The 16,339-nt window shown below is 49.8% G+C and overlaps 5 protein-coding genes across 5 annotated transcripts; all 5 read right to left on the reverse strand.

The window, feature by feature from the left end:
- Positions 1–85: 85 nt before the first annotated feature.
- On the reverse strand, positions 86–3,597 carry TRUGW13939_03195 (uncharacterized protein; the record flags this gene model as incomplete). Its single annotated transcript, XM_035486380.1, has 5 exons — positions 86–180; positions 239–3,016; positions 3,080–3,301; positions 3,391–3,465; positions 3,561–3,597. 5 exons carry the CDS (start codon positions 3,595–3,597, stop codon positions 86–88), a joined length of 3,207 nt encoding a protein of 1,068 aa, XP_035342273.1.
- Positions 3,598–4,389: 792 nt separating this feature from the next.
- TRUGW13939_03196 (uncharacterized protein) lies at positions 4,390–5,798 on the reverse strand (the record flags this gene model as incomplete). The annotated part of the gene is made up of 2 exons (XM_035486381.1): positions 4,390–5,218; positions 5,278–5,798. 2 exons carry the CDS (start codon positions 5,796–5,798, stop codon positions 4,390–4,392), a joined length of 1,350 nt encoding a protein of 449 aa, XP_035342274.1.
- A 1,857-nt stretch (positions 5,799–7,655) lies between these two features.
- Positions 7,656–10,285, reverse strand: TRUGW13939_03197 (uncharacterized protein; the record flags this gene model as incomplete). The annotated part of the gene is made up of 3 exons (XM_035486382.1): positions 7,656–8,190; positions 8,245–9,466; positions 9,544–10,285. The coding sequence occupies 3 exons, from the start codon at positions 10,283–10,285 to the stop codon at positions 7,656–7,658; spliced, it is 2,499 nt and encodes an 832-aa protein (XP_035342275.1).
- A 2,568-nt stretch (positions 10,286–12,853) lies between these two features.
- Positions 12,854–15,296, reverse strand: TRUGW13939_03198 (uncharacterized protein; the record flags this gene model as incomplete). Its single annotated transcript, XM_035486383.1, has 2 exons — positions 12,854–14,226; positions 14,291–15,296. The coding sequence occupies 2 exons, from the start codon at positions 15,294–15,296 to the stop codon at positions 12,854–12,856; spliced, it is 2,379 nt and encodes a 792-aa protein (XP_035342276.1).
- A 290-nt stretch (positions 15,297–15,586) lies between these two features.
- On the reverse strand, positions 15,587–16,173 carry TRUGW13939_03199 (uncharacterized protein; the record flags this gene model as incomplete). Its single annotated transcript, XM_035486384.1, has 4 exons — positions 15,587–15,698; positions 15,772–15,886; positions 15,975–16,009; positions 16,124–16,173. 4 exons carry the CDS (start codon positions 16,171–16,173, stop codon positions 15,587–15,589), a joined length of 312 nt encoding a protein of 103 aa, XP_035342277.1.
- Positions 16,174–16,339: the final 166 nt, after the last annotated feature.

Below are 16,339 nucleotides of genomic sequence, written 5' to 3' on the forward strand. Positions count from 1 at the left end.
CGAGCCGAACCGAAACGAAACCATCCAAATCTACTCCAGATACCTATACAACGCCGCCGATTTTCCCTGTCGACGTATCAACGTATCACGTTTCCATGGCGTCGTCGTCTATTTCGCCGTCTACAACACCTAGTAACTTTGCATAAGGTACGGTTACCCGTTGTAGATCTCGGTGTTTGCCTACAACCAATTGTTAACAATGCCCCTCGTCTATAGAAGGAAAAAAAAGGTGACATACCTAGAGCAACAATTGCCTCTTTCAGCAGCACATCTCGAGGCCAACCGCATAGAGTTTCTGAGCTTGCTGACCAGTTCCGGCCCTCCTTTTCAGTATCCGAAAGTGGCTGCTGTGGTTCATCTTCATCTTCGAAGATGCCGCCCACAAGAGCCTTCAAAAGTTCCTCGACTTTGCCCCGGAGGCCTTCGGCTCCAATCCGCTTCGCATACATGGACAGATACAAGCGAAATTCCTCCTTGGAGCCTAGAGAAAGAGCAGCAGCCATACGATTCTCGAGATGGGCAATGGAAACACTCGACTCAAGTGTCTCATATCCTTCTCGTGACAACAAGGCCTTGATAAGTCGCTGGAGCAAATACGCACGCCCCCGAAGCAGAGTTTCACTGGTCGTGCCTCGTTCCAGATACGGTATGATACCAGCCGAAATCTTGGCCTTGGAGTCATCTCCCCTTTGGTTGCTGAGTGCCTGCAAGTTGCCAACAGAGGCATCTGTTGTGTTCCAGTATTGACTTCCCACGGCCCACCAAGCTTCCGACACTCTTTGCCAGGTGTACATAGACGGAGAATAAATATATCCTTCGCCATTAGACAGTGCCACCACTATTCGACCCTCAGAGTTGATTCGAGCGCCGGTCACCGCTGGTGCAAGAAGAAGCTGCGCTGTTTGCGAGTGCAGAGCAGAATCCAAAACCGGCTGAAGAGAAACAGGCGGATGAGGAGAAGAAAGCGATTTAACATTCCATACATAGCACATTCCGACAGCCGTGACACACAGTAACCATGGACCATGGCTTTCCAGCATGACAGGCTGGGCTTCAAGAACGAGTGCGCTGACGAGACGACGGCCTGCAGGTGTCCATATATAAACAGATCCATCCTCACAGGCAGCAGACCACATGCTAGTGTTACCGGTCGCGAGCAAGACTGACCGAGGAAGGAAATCTTGCCAGAGAGGTTGGTCCCCGCGACTCAATGTAATCCGCACCGGTTCTCGGTCTGTAGGTCGACCGGTGATAGAAGTTGCTGGCGGATTGCGGGCCTCAAATACAATATCCACTCGAGATTGCTTGGAGTCGCCCGTCGGCTCGGTGGGATTTCCGCTCTTGTCAAGTGCTTGCAATATCTGAGCTCGAACTTTTGGTACTGCTAACCGCAGCTGACTGACAGCCATGCAGGGATTTGTAACTGCTGGTCGGATAAACTCTGGTGTGGGTTGTTGTCCGGAAACTGGAGGTTGCGCCTGAGCAGGTAGTAGTCCTTCTACTGTTTCTGTGAGGATAGGTGTTGCACCATTCTGGCTAATTGATGCAACCCGCTTCTCTACCTGATTATCCTCATCTCCTTCAATTTGTGCCAGCTTACGTTTGTTTCCGAATAGCATGGCTGATAGTCCTCCCTTGGGCAGTCCATCAAATGGCTTGGACAGGTCGAGCACAGATTGAGGCGCGTCAGCCCCCCCTTGTTGGACAGTACTGGAAGCCATAAGCCGTGACTGTGGCAAAGACGACTCTGACGCCCCGGCACCAGAAACGAGAAGAGGGGCAATTCGCTTCTTCCCCTCCTTTGTATATGTTGGCCGCTGTTTTAATCTTTCAAGCTTCGCTTGGTATGGATCTGGCTTGTCCTTGGCTTTATCCGCCGCCTTGTCGTTCTCCGAGGAAGCCGGGGTAGCTGTGCCATTTGTTTGGGACTTTTGCTTTTCAGGTGCGGTAGTAGAAGTGCCATTCGTCAAGGCTGTTGTCGCAGCAGGGGTTGTCGTTCCAGCGGTGGCAGCAGGGGCAGCAGTTCCATTGGCTTTTCCGTCAGTCGAGACATGGCCATCGCCCATCAAAGCTCCCATCCTGCCCTCGACGCCTTTGAGCTCCCCGGCCTTGCTCTTTTCTTCCAACAGAAGCCCGTCCGTGGTTTCTGCTATTCCGGCACCTCTCCTATTTGTGCCAAACTTTGTCAATGATCTTTCATTCTCCTCGAGGGACATTGGATACCCAAGCTCTGAATCTTCAAAGTGAACCGCAACAATAGTCCCGTCTAATGCTGTTGCAAATAAACATTTACCATCGGGGGTCCATGCCAGGTCAGACAAAGATTTGGCAGAAACGTCTTGCGCGACAACAATCGGGCGCGGGTTGCTCGTGATCCATACACTGAGAGACTTGTCTCCTCCGGCGCATGCAATGACCGTAACCAAGTTATGATGCTCCCCTCCAGTTTTTGTGACGGGCTGTGTCGAATATAGTCGTGGCGAAAATGAACATACCTCAACAGGAGCTTCGTGTCCAATGAGGTTGATATCACCATCCCACGACCCACGGTTGATTATAGCCACTGAACTCACCGGCCCATTAACAGCATTGGCAGCGGCAATGTGCAGCCCGTCGGGAGACCACGAACAGCGTCGAAAATAGGCAGTCAATGGCGAGCTTTGAAAGGGCGCGACGATGTTTGTTTCCAAGACGAAGTTGTTTAGTTGGTCATGCGCAGTTGAGTTGGGTGCGGGTGAGCTGAAGCGGAAGACTTTCACGGTTCGGTCGTCACTTGCCGTAGCAAAGTACTTGTTGGCTGGATCAAAAGTGATGCCCTTGACATGGCTTTGGTGTACTGATAATGTCTTCAGCTTCTCGAAGGTATGCCCCGACCAGACAACGACTTTTGAATCCAGGCCGACGGAGACCAGAATCGAGGAGTCGTATGACCATCCCAGGTCTTGCACATCATTGTCATGACCTATTAATCGTCGAATCGTTCGCCAGTTTTCAACCGGAGGGGCTTCGTCCGAGCCTAGTGATGACCAGATGCAATTAGTCTCGACCGATAACCATCAAGTCTGGGAGGGGAAAGTACCAAACGTAGACCCATGAGACGGAGGATTTGCATCCAGAGAATAAACGCATACAATTTTGTCGTCTGCGCCGGAAGCAAGATATTTCCCATTTGGAGAGAATCGCACGGTGTGAATGGTGCCGGAGTGGTTGCTCATCGAAGCCAGTTGCTTGGGCTTGTCCGCAAACGCAGGGTCGGCTGCATTGTATATAGCTTCCGTTGACCAGATGCGCACGTATCCATCTAATTGTTAAACAACCAAGTCAATTATGAGATCCAATTTGTTGTTGTCAAAGTGTCAGAAGACGAGATCTGCACTGAGAACCACTGACCTCCAGCGGCCGTCACCAAGCGTTTCCCATCGGGGGAGACATCACAGCTGTAGACTTCAAACTCCTTCCGTTCACCTATCCAACGATGCCTTCCGTCAGTAAAAGTAAAAGTAAAACGAAGAGAGGGAGAGGGAGAGCAAAGCGGGCTTCCTGCTTAGGAACAAACTCACCTCCATGCGTCAACCAAACAGGCTTGATTATATGCATCGCGGCCGATCGCACTCGGGATAATCTCTAAATTTCGTCCTTCTTTTTCAATATTCCACAGGCGTGCGCCGACTTGATGATGGGCTGCACTTAGACGCAAAACCGCGATGATCAATTCGTAGGATTGTTTGTATAGAACTGCGGATCGAGCATCGCAGCTCCCCTTGGGGGACAAAGGGGGGGAAGGAAATGTTGGAACCGCCAGCGGAAAGTCGACACAAAGGGAAAAGAAACAGAGAAAAGGTACAGTTATATAGAAGGAAAGAGGGTGAGTCGCGACAGGAAGAGTGAGGAACAGGGCCGAGTGCAAAACGGGGATGCAGTCGCGCTCCGGACAGCGCACCAGCACAGAAGTCGCGACCCCCCATGGCCCAAGCTTTCGGGCCTTTGCAGCGCCTGCTCCAAGGCCCGTTGGCGCTGGCCAATCAGGTGATCTAGAACCCAAATCCCGCATCTGATAGAGCTAATTAGCCCTACCATATACATAGTTAGTTAACCAGAACATCAAAAAATTCAATGAATATAAAGAGATTAACTAAGTTAATGATTATTTGGCTTTTCAATCTACCGCTATGTACATCTCTTTTTTTAAAAAAAAAAGGGAGAAGAAAAAAACACACATCGTACATATCCATACAATTGTCACTGCTTGACTACAGAAACCTCATACTCCGGAGATGCCATAGAGCGTAGAATTGGGAGAGACTCGAAAGAAAATCAATGAGAGGAGGAGGAGGGATACGAGGAGGAAGGGAGATTCCCAGCAAGGACCGCATAGCCTTGTCAATCACACTACCGCCTTCGCTGCGTAGTCTGGTCGAAACTGTTCAGCACACTCTCAGCAACGTTGCTCTGATTGGTGTTGTTCCCCGACTCGGCAGACTCTTCACTGCCATTCAGATAGGACTCGGCATCTTTAACATGGCTGGCTGGCTCCTCGTGGCCTGTTTCAGACGCAGGGGCTCCAAGGGTCTTGGCAGCTAGCGCCTTCGACTGGCCTTCTGAGACTTTTCCATACACCGAAAGTGCACTTGCAATCATACCCCCAATATCACCAACATTTCCAGGGACCACAACCGCCGTGCCTTCCTTGGCCAAGTTGCCAAACGCATCGACGTATTTCTCGGCAATGCTGAGGCTGACAGCACTGTGCGCATTCTCCTTGTCATCCCGGATCGCCTTTGCAACAGCATCGATTCCTCGTGCCGTGGCTTCGGCTTTCAGTTCAATAGCCTGCGCCTCACCAGAGGCTCTGTTGATCTGCTCAGCGCGCAACGCTTCCGAAGCGAGGATAACCGATTGTTTACGTCCCTCCGCAATGTTGATCGCACTTTGTCGCTGACCTTCCGACTCCAGGATCTCGGCTCGCTTCGACCGCTCTGCTGTGACCTGGCGGTGCATGGCGGCCACAACACCTTCGGGTGCGTGGATGTCTCTGATCTCGTAACGCAGGCACACGACACCCCAGTCTTGCGCTGCTTCGTTGATGGCTTGGGTTATGTTGGTATTCAATGTGGCACGCTCTTTGAGGACGTGGTCCAGCGTCAATTGACCGATTTCGGATCGCATCGTCGTTTGGGCGAGTTGAGAAATGGCATATTCGGCGTCTTCTACCCCGTAGCTTCAAGGACGTTAGCAAATCAATCCACAAGAAAAAAGTGACATAAGAAAGGCCCATACCTAGCCTTATAAGCATCAAAGACCCTCGTGTACAAAACACCATCAAGCTCCAGCGTCACATTATCCGCAGTAATCGCATTCTGACTCGGAATCTCAATCGCATTTTCCTTCAAACTCTTGACATATGCAATCCGATCAAGAAACGGAATCAAAATTGCCAGCCCCGGTTCCAAGATACGATGGAACTTGCCCATCCGCTCCACGATCCATGCCGTCTGTTGCGGGACGAAGCGAACCACGGTATTCGCGGGAAGCGAGGATCGTTGTGAAAAGTACGTTTGTGGACCCCCCGACGATGGCGACGAGGAGCCGCTGGCGAAGCTCAGAAGAGAGTTCTCAGGTTGCGCGTGTGAAGAGGACGAGTTGCTCAGGTTCCGGCGAGATAATGATAATAATGCCAAACTTTGAGATGCCGGCGCCAGGCCATGGCCACCCGTTCTTGCGAGGTGAGGAAGACCTCTGGCTGTGATGCGGTTGCAGCTTCTAAGAAGCCTTGATGCCGATCTGGAAGAGAGCTCCATGCTGGCGGGCAATGAAGGGAGGGGGAAACAATGGTGTAAATTGCGTTGCGTGGGATTCGTAAAGCTGGAGAAATGGATCGAAGCTCCCAAGTCTGGCCGACCCCGGCGGTCTTGGCATTTCTTCGGAAACGGAACTACTTCACGCCGAGTCCATATTGGACTTGTTCAATGTTAACGATTATTATCATATTCTACAGAATGAGAGCCTCGTTCTATAAGGATATAAAGCTTTGATTTTGTTTTCCCAGCCACTACTAAAAATGCAAACGTCCGAAGTCTTACAAGTCAGCTATGCGTCAAATAACCGCGAACAAGATGACAGGAAAAAAAGCACATGAAATGTGAAAAGCAAACACCTACAGCTCGTTCCACCTGTTCATTTTCTTTTTCAGGGGAGAGCCGAGAAAAAAAAAAAAAAAGAAAAAGAAAAAACACAAATCATAGACAAGACATCAAAGCAACAAAGATTCTTGACAAGTGTAGTCAGTAGACCCTTCTGCCACAAGATACACACTTGATGCAGTACAACTTGAAAACAAGATCGAAGAGAAGAGATATAATCGTAACCCAGCAAGGAAGAAGGTACAACGCAGTATCTTATGCTATGCAAAACCAACCTAAAGAGAACTCAAACATAACTTGAAAAAGAAAGTAGTACACCATAACAAAAGTAACACTTGAACATGAAAATCTCCGAGGTAAATGGTGCAACCTTGCTGGTGCGTATCAGGCCGTTTCCTTGGACGGCTTTTTTGATTTAAAAGAAAAATCGAGAAAAAAAGGTTGACAGCGAGCCGGTTCAACCAGAGAAAGATTGTCGCGCCGGGGGCTGGGCCTTCTTGAGGACGATGCTTGCTGACGATATGAATAGAAGTAAGATTTGTCAAATAAAAAAAAGAGCTGGCCTGTCTATTGTTCCCTGAAGTCCTTGGCCCCATGATAACCGAACCGAGCGACTGGAAGAAAAAAGATCAAAGAATTTGAAAACAAAAATCCGACGCCAGCGTATGGAAAATCAAAGATGACGTATGCAAATAAAGTTCAAGATAAAAACGAAACCGTCGTTCAACTTTTTTGATGCGTAGTTGTAGCGCTGTCGAAGGAAGAAAGAAAGAAAAAGAAAAAAAAGGCAGGGAACGGAGAAAAATGGATGATGAGGCACTGTATGATTTAAACCGAAGAGTCGCGCACAAAAGTCGATCTTGAAACTCGTCAATTTTCTAGAGTTATCACATGTCATTGTCGAGACACAGCATGCCACAACATGTTGACCAGGCGACGCGAAAGTGTAGTGAAAAGCGAACTCATTCGACTGTTCAAGACGCTCGTAAGATAGTGCGGCCGAATTTACCGCATCATTTGTCGAGATTTCCCATAACAATTCAATCTCAAAATGGAGCAGCCTCGTAGAATCTTCGACAAAAAAAATAACCATTGCCACAGATAAAAGACGTACGGATGCCTAATCAAACTCAACCATCGTGATGATATTCGCATACCGAACGCCTGTTCCCGAGTAACACAATAAGTTTCGTAATGAATGCCAATGGCATTTTTTTCGGCATTCAACCCCAGATTGCCGGCATCTGGTTTTTTTTTTTTTTGCATAGTTTTAGAATTACCGCCAGGCGATAAAAATAGTTTCAACCCCCAAGAGTTTATAATTGTTCCCCTCGAGTTGTTGAACCGGCGACATAAAAAAGGGCTAAGGGGCAGAACGTCGAAAAAAAAAAGAAAACTCAGATGCTCAGGACGTGGCCATGTAAGGCCACTGATTCATTCATTGGACAGTCCGCTGGTCCAGATGTCAGCCAGATGTTCCGAAGACAACGCGGCGAATTCGTAATAGGTAAAGGTTTAAACACGGGCTGTGTGGGTTCCTATAGGGAAGCGACCTACATTGAATATCTCATTTTGAGGAACACCCGGCACGAACGGCGTGAATTCTGGGGCATTCGTAGACAATGTCGTGCGAGAAGCGGCATAATCATGGTTGCCATTGGGAATTCCATTCGGAGGAGTGTGTGCGCCGTGATGACCGAATCCATTTGTCAAAGGCGCGGCCATGTTTTCAACGTGTTGATTTGCCTCTGGGTGGAACTGGGCAGGCAGATATCCGTCGTTCTGAGCAGATGGATCACGTTGGTCAAGAGGAAGCACCCATTGCTCCCACTTGTCCTTGGGGCGCAAACGATCCTGTCCATCCTCGCTAAACTGGTAATCGGCGTTCTTCAGTTGGCGGGAGGAGTGACGCAGCAGTTCGTAGTCTTCAGTGAGGTACTTGATCCGTTTGAAGCTGGCAATGAAGGCCAAGCGCACGAAACCTTGCGAGTCCATGTGTTTACGGAGATACAAATCCTTGCAGAGATTATCCACCGAGAAATAGTATTCCCTATATATGTTAATATGTGATTCCAAATGAAAAAAATTGGCAGGAAATACTTACAGCTGCAGTTGAATCAATGACATTAAGCCAAATGGCTCCGTGTAGGGCTGGAACGGTACCGCAGTCATTGGGCCAGAAGGCACGTTTTGATAGCTAGGGTATACAGTGTTGATTTCTTGAAGAGGAAAGGAACCGTACACTCCAGCCGAGTTCGGTGCGGAAGGTGATCGCAATGGCAGTCGATGGTTTGCGTGCTGTGGTTGCGCTCCATTCTGGAAGTTTTGTTGCTGCGGGCGCGAACGATCGTTGGACCCAAACGACTTGTTGGGTGGGACAAATTGGTGCTGTGAGTTTTGGAAATGCTGGTTTTGAGAGCCTGCACCATACGAATGTCCTCCTCGGCCTCGGTATCCACCGCGACCTCGTTCAGGTCGCGAATCGCCCCGTTCCTTGGGGTGTTCTCGCTGATAATCGCCTTTATCGCGGTTGAATTCTCGGTGCTCTCGCTCGCGTGGAACGAAGCCATTAGCCTCACGAGAAGCGTCTCCGGATCGGACTGGACCATCGAATCGACGTTCGTTGGGGTGGCGGGCTGCCTGACCCTCAGACGGCGCATTTCCTGGTCGAGAATTTTGCGACGGCGTGAATTCGGGGGCTTTAGCCAGTCGGTTTTCGCGATGAGGCTTAGGGGTCGCATCAGCTGAGTGGGAAGTACCATTCGGCGTAGGGTGGGCATCCTCGGAGGCCTTCTGGCGAGTGTCTACACGTGGGCGATCCACGGTATTTTGAGGGCGCTTCTGCTCTGGTTGCGCATTGGCTTCTGTGTTGGCGGGCTTCCGACCTTGGGCGGGCAAAGAATTGGCTCGGGAGGCGTTGGATTCATTTCGCGCTCGCTCTGGTACGTTGGCATTCTTGACAAGTGGCTGACCGGTCTGTGCCGCGGCCGTCTTGGGATCGGCTGTTGCGTTGTTATTCGAAGTATGAGCACCACCTCGGCCACCGTCTCGGCCACCACGAGAAGGTCGACCACCTCGTCGAGCGCCAGTAGGCAGAGGAGTGTTGAAAACAGCGGTCGGGACGTAATGAACAGGAGTCCATTTCTCCTTGCCACGGGTGGAAGCAGTTTTCTCAATCTTCTCAGCTTTGTCACCCTTTTCCACACCCTTTCGTTTTTCATCGCCGAGGGCTGTCTGGGGGGTAGGCCAAGCAGTTGAATCAGCAACTGGTGGGAGGGAGGCCTCATCGTTCGGACGAGCGGTGCGATTACCCGACTTCTTGGATCCTATAAAAACGGTATAAATGTCAGTGACTTGACTTGTGGATAATTGGGTGGTATTAGTAAATCTTAAAAAGGCGTACCTTCATCATGTGGTTTTCTGGTTTCAGTTCGCTTGCGGTCTTTTCCCAGCGAGGCTGAAGCATCCGCTTGACTATCGTTAGCGGCTTTCTTCTTGTTTGCGGTCTTTGTAGAATCCGAGTAGTCTCCGTTGGTCTGTGGAACCAGCTTCGAGCTGGTCGTCTTGTTGGTTGGTGCTGTCGATTTCAGCACAGCAGCATTGGCTTTGGCCTTGGCATCTTGTGCCTCCTTTCGCTGCTGCCATATGTTGACCGTAGGAATCGGGGCTGCTTTGAGTTCCTTCTGTGCAGCCTTCTCCGACTTTGTAGAACCATCCTTGCTCTCGGATACACTGGCTGCCTTGTCGGTCGGGTTTGACGTCTGCGATTGTTTGTCCCAGGTCGAATCTGAAGTTCCATTCGGGATGGCCGGGATGTCGTCCTCTTTAGCCAACGTCGACGTCGACGCGGTTCCTATGCTAGGAGATGAGGTGTTGGAAACAACATTCTTGGAAGAGCCGGTTGTTGTCGACTTGGACTCGTGGTCAACAACAGACTCTGGTTTCTCAGAATCTCCGGATGTTTCTGCGACAATCGTGTCCGAGGTCTGTGAATCTTTACTCGATTCATCCTCTGGCGAAGTCTCGGTGACTTGGTCGGTAGGGAGTTGGGCCGATTGCTGCGAGGTATTTGGCGCCGCCAACCCCTTTGCTGCCTGTGCGTAGGAGAAGGTCGGCATTTCTGTCTTGCTAGCCGTAGCTGCCATTGTGACAAGAATTGCTGAAACAAGGATAGAGAGTGTCTGCGACACGCAGTCTGTGCACTGGCAGACAGCGGACTTTGCTCCACCCAGCTACCAGCACCACCGACGATTCAAAAGAATCAAGTATGCTCTAGTTTACTTTTTTTTCTTCCGAACAGTGAGACCCAACGTATGGTGTTTCCTCGGTTCGGAAAAAAAAGGAAGTGGAAGAAGAATCAGGAACAAACGGCGGTGTTGTGTTTCGGTTGACGAGTCGATGGTCGGAATGAAAACAAGACGCAGCGAGGTCTAGGCTCGGGTTTGTATGCGCGTTCGGTGTGAGGACCAGATGTGACAGTGTCGAACCAAAGGCCGATTGAATACAAGCTAGTTGTATGAAACGGAGGGGGGGCCGTTGAACTGGAAAGACGATGGGAATTAGCACCGAAACAGTGAAGTGATGAAAGATGGAGATGTTTCGAGGCGCCGACGAGAAGACCCGAGGTACCCGTGTTTTTACAAACGCAGAGGGAAAAAAAAGGCGGGGCTTTCAGGCAGGTGCAAACGAAAAAGAGAAAAACACCGGGATGACGAGAGGGAAAAAAAAGAAAAGAAAAAGCGAAGAGCGAAGAAGAGTGTAGGCGGTGTCGACAAGAGAGAGAAGAAATTCGACGGCGGGTAACGGTACCTGGAGATTTTTTTTGTGGTAATTTTTGGGGATAGTTCTTGTCTCCCCCTTGTAAAGCGATAGTCTGCACGCGATTGCGGAGGCTGTCTCTCGAGAAAATAATAGACGTCAAGCCTAAAGGGATCGCAGGGAGGTGACAGTGCGCAACGGAAATCGAGGGCGCTGTTGAAACAGAGATGACCGGCCCCAAACGCGGTAGTAGGCGTGGTGTGGTGTGGTGTGCGGGAATTATAGGAAATAACGGCGAGAGGGGAAGAAGAAAGCGAGAGTACCGCAGCTCACTCACAAGAGACCAGTGTGAAGACAATGGTTGACTAGAAGAAGTCAAGCAGCAACGACTCGCACACACGAGGGGAGAAAAAGAGAGGGAGGGAGGGGGGAAGAAGAGGAGGAGAGGAGGGGAGAAAGAGTTGGAGACCGGAAATGGGCGAGATTGAGGATTGTGGAATCCGCAACGCAGGAATTAAAAAAAAAAAAAGTCTTCCGCTTGCCCAGCTTACTTAGTGAATTCTTAGTGAACCAGCCCGCCCAGTGACCGACCCAGGGAGCCGTTTTTTTTTTTTTTTTTTTTTTTTTTTATTACTTAAGGATTGCCGAAGGCCCGCGGCTCCGTGCTAAATATTATTATTTATTATTCTACAGTGTGGTTTGTGGGTACCTGTAGCCTGTACCAGCGGGCGTATTCCACACAGATAATAGTAATAATACATTTGATGTATTTTGTATCTACAGTATTATTGGCGGGGTATCTTTTTTTCGTGTATATTTAATATTACTTTAGGACTTGATATATAAATATACTAGTTCTTTATTCTTCGTGTAATTGCTCATTCAATTATTAGGTGCAATGGATCCCCTCACAACCACTTAACCCTAACATACCAGCCAACATGCCGACATTTCCCCCGTACTACGTATTATTGCTATTATGACCTGAGGTATTATTACTATTCCCAAGCCCAAGTGACATATGTACATATGCACCGCGAATCACCAGCAAGCAACCCCTCAATTGAGCTGGCTGCTGGACACGCAACCCCGCCCAGACCATGCCATGCTATATAGTCTGCAGTCTATAGTCTAGAGTAGCCCTCGACACCGGCCGGATCGACGGGAGATTTTCTTGTGTGCTTTTCGAGAAGCATTGGCTGCCACGGGCGATTGACTAATTGTCCGTGATTAGATGTCAACTCTGAGGGGCATGTGCATACGGTACTACGTAATTAATTATAATTGCATGCAACTAATCGATTCGGATCAAATCTGTCGCGACAGCACCCGCATGTATCCGATCATGGAAGAATACCTCTTGGATCATTGATCAATTGATGTCTTAGATGTAGTGTGTGCTCTCAATGTCTCTTCATGTGCTAGACCTATACACATCTCGATGCCCCCCAACTTCAAGACCAATATCAACTATTTACCTCGGATGTCGGGTCTTGTCTACCTAATACATAATTTCTATCTACAAAGTACTCCGTACGTGTCTTGATTCTTCACTTTCACTAACCCTAGAATAAATCACTCGCAGGCTGCAGCGCTAGTCGCATCTACTAAGCAGAACTAACGCGGAAAACTAAACACCAAGGATTGATCGCTGCGACACTGCACCGTGCACGAACGATGCGCCCTCGAACGGCAGCTTCTGCCAAATCAGATCTGCTTTTGATACGGGCAATAAATGGAAAAATGGAAATAATACAAGCATGGCTTTCGCCCCAGGGTAGCAGTGAATTTTTTCATTTTTTCATTTTTTGGAGAAAAAAAAAAGGATATTAAATGTTTCAAATGTTCTGCGGCCGGACATGTCTCCGAACCACTCCGAACTAGGTAGGGTATATATCTCAACACCAATAATAATACTAAAAAGAAAATAATACAAAAAAAATAAACCTCACAAATCACCAGTGCCGCACAGATACCAGGACCTGTTCTCGTGGATCAACCTCCAACCCAGACGCACCCCCAGCCCCCCAGCGATGGAGCAGCTGCCACACTGCCTTGCGCCGGAGTCCCTCGCGCACGGCAATCTTCTCCAGCGCGTCGTGGCCATTGAAGTACTTGACGAACTTTGGCCAATGCTTCTTTAATGAATCCGTAGCCGCCGAGTCGTCGCCTTCGCCCGCCGTGTTGGACGGTGTTTCTGCGCCTCCTGCTGCTGTTGTTGTAGCTGCTTCGGGGAACCGACACATAATCTCGTCCAGCCATCGAGACTCGATCGGAGACGCGCGATGCGGGAACATAATCAGAGATGACATGTTCAGGTGCGAGTTGCGGTCCATGTAAGAATCCGACAGGCGGTAGTAGTCATCGTCAGAGCCACGCCGGCCGGGCATCGGTGTGAGGGCATCGCTGACTTCGCTGCCCGAGGACGACGACGAAGACGAGCTTGCACCATCGTTGTTGTCGCCATCCGTTTCCGTCTTGTCCGAGTGTCCTGACGAGCTCGAGGGCTGACTCGAGGCCATGTATTTCTCGACCTGCTCTCTTCGCATAGCCTCTTCCACCGCAATCTTGATCTGCGGCGTCACTTTGACTCTCGCGAAGCATCTAAGTTGTGTCACCCAGCCCCCTCTCAATAACCACGTAAGGATAGAAAAGTAGGCCTCTTTGTGGTCCTTGCTCGGAATGAAGCTCGCAAATGGACGCGGCGCGAGACTGAGAGCCGACAGCATCTTGGGTAAGCTGGGAAGAGTAGGGAAAGCAGTGGCATACGCTTGCGTTGCTCGTTTCAGCTGGCTGAGATCACAATTCGGAGATACTATATAAGTATCACGTTGGTGCAAAGGCGGTATCGCCCGAGCCCGTCTCCAGTAAACCAGATGTTGCGCTAGATCGTGGATCGTATCGAGAGGAATACCGGAAAGCGCCGAAATCTGAGCAAAGGACTTGTTGGGTTTGGACGAGCGAATATAATGCGTGAGAGCCGGTGCCAGTTCGCTGCCTTTCAAGGCTTCCACAATACTTGCCTCACTCTCGAGAAGTAGCAATGCAAAATGCTTGGCCAGCACTTGATTTGGAGCCTCCAGTCCAGTATCGTGCTCGGCCGTGACGCTGTTGGCTGTTGTGAGCCACATCCCGGTCAGCGACGTGTCGCTTCTGGGAGGGAGATCTGCGATGGATGTCGTAGGAGGGATCTGGAAGTCGGCCGAGCGTGACTTGAGGGATACAAAAGCAATGTCCGATTTGGAGATCTTGTCGAAAACGGAATGAATAGCTGCCGCAAGAGACGATTTAGAGACAAGCTCCTCATGGAGGCTTTCTGCAGAGACATCTGTTCAAACATCAATCTGGATTCATAAAAGTAACTTTCAAAATACTCAGTAAACAAGTCTTACCTCTCTCCCGCGCTCTCTCCTTGATCCGCAAAATATGCTGTGCCTCTTTCCATACATAGTCGGACTGGTCTTGCTCGTATTTCAAAGCCTTGCTGAATTTTTTGGTGACATGCTCGTACATTTCCTTCAAATGGGCCGAATACTCAAGGAGCGGTGGCGACAAGACAAACACAACGTTAAACATGGTCATTGAATCCTTGTCCGCCTCGGGAGTGTCTGGATCATCTCCTCCATGCTCATCATCGTTTTGGTCGGGATTCTCATCGGCAGAATTCTCGTCATCGTTTCTTATAGCTTCGTTTTCAAAATCCGGGACTTGTGATGACCCATCCTTGCTGTTGGCCTCGTTTGCTTTGGAGACCCTCTTCTGCTGCTGCTTCTTCTTTTTCCTCCTTTTCCTTTTCCGCCATTGCCCGTCGTCGCGCACAAACACAGGCCAGCCGACAAAAGCTAGGTCATTTATTCCAATCTCAAATCGTCTCTTATGCCAGGTTCGAGACGGACTCAACAGCTTCTCCCACACGTCCGATGGCAGACCGAAAACCGAGTCCCACGATACGCGGCTGTTCGAAGACGAGCCATTGCCTACTCGGCCAGACGCTGTCAAGTCCGGGCTATCTCCTCCCTCAGAATTATTAGCGGCCCTCCTCTTCGTGCGACCCGAATTGAGCGACGGCGGGCGCTGCGAATCTCCGCCTGCAGAGGTCGTAGTCGAGGCATTGTCGTCGGTGTTTGCGGTGCTTTGGCGAGGGCCCGGCGTGCCTCCTCCTCCCCCTCCAAGCACACTGCTGCTAGGAGGGCCCTCATCCTCGTCGGAGCTGGACTCGCTTTCTTCATCGGATGCAGAGTCGTTGGCTGCTCTTCCTCGTCGAGAGCTGGAGCCGAGCTGTCTCTCGAGGTCTGGGTTGGCCGGCGTGTGGAAGACGTATCGTGGCCCCGCTCGCGATTGCACCACGAGAAAAATGGCGACCAGCCACGGTTCAGGGGGCCGCGCTATGGAAGACATCGAGAGAATATGACGTTGGTCTCATAATTATTCATGGCGGGCTGGGGAAGAGAAGAGTGCGAAGTCGGAAGTCCAATGAAATGCGGTCTGGAAACTCGGGCTGAAGCTTCCCCACGTTCCGTCGCCGCACGCCAATTATAGCTCTATCGCTCAGTGAATTATGTTCAATTCCGTCTTTTCAACAACTACTGTACAGAAGATATAGAGATAGTTCCCAAATGCCTTAGAACGCCCAGAAATGCCTTTATACAAGAGATTCACCTTCCATCAAATAAATTCATCGATTCTGGTTAGCGAGTTGACTCCTCCGCCGCAGAAGCCGGCGTTTTGTTTTCCTTGTCAGGCGCATTCTGCGAGAATTCAAGCCCGAGATTTTTGAATTCGTCAGGTGCCATGAGGTTCCTATTATTCACGTCCGAGGTCAATCTTTCTGCGCTCGACAAGGTCCACGGAACCCCGAGGGAGAAAGACTCACTTGTCCATCCGACAGCCCAAGTAACCCTTTGCAAGCACTCGGCATTGCTCGTCATTGACTCCTCTTTGCGACTTGAGACACTTTAAATAATTCATAATCAAATGCTTGCATTCGCCTGTATTTCGACGTATCCATCATCAGTCCAGTCCCGGCGATTATCATGAAAATGTCATTTATATATATATAAGGCGATTATTGCGTACCGTCGTGATCGAGTGGGAAGCTGCCACGCTCTGGTCTGGAGGAAATATGTTAGTGTCATGGGTTCTTCTTCTAGTTTCGTTCGTTTTGAGGAGCATGCTCGATGGCTTTCGCTCTAAACGTAAGAGGTAAGTATGAAATATCGACTTACGGAGTTGGCTTGTAGTTGACGGCACCCCCGCCAGGAGCTCCGAAACTCATGCTGTAGAATACAGAAGAAGAAACAAAAAAAATACTTGTAGAGTGTCGGATTTCTTCCGACCTGGAATCGAGATGCGATAATTAATTGCTGTGTATCCAAGCGTGGTTCGTCAGACTCGGGGAAAAGAGTTGATCGGGGAAGACTGGCTGCAAACACTGCAAACTA

The sequence above is a fragment of the Talaromyces rugulosus genome, chromosome II (genome assembly GCF_013368755.1).
Source record: "Talaromyces rugulosus chromosome II, complete sequence".
In the NCBI taxonomy this organism is placed as follows: Eukaryota; Fungi; Ascomycota; class Eurotiomycetes; order Eurotiales; family Trichocomaceae; genus Talaromyces; species Talaromyces rugulosus.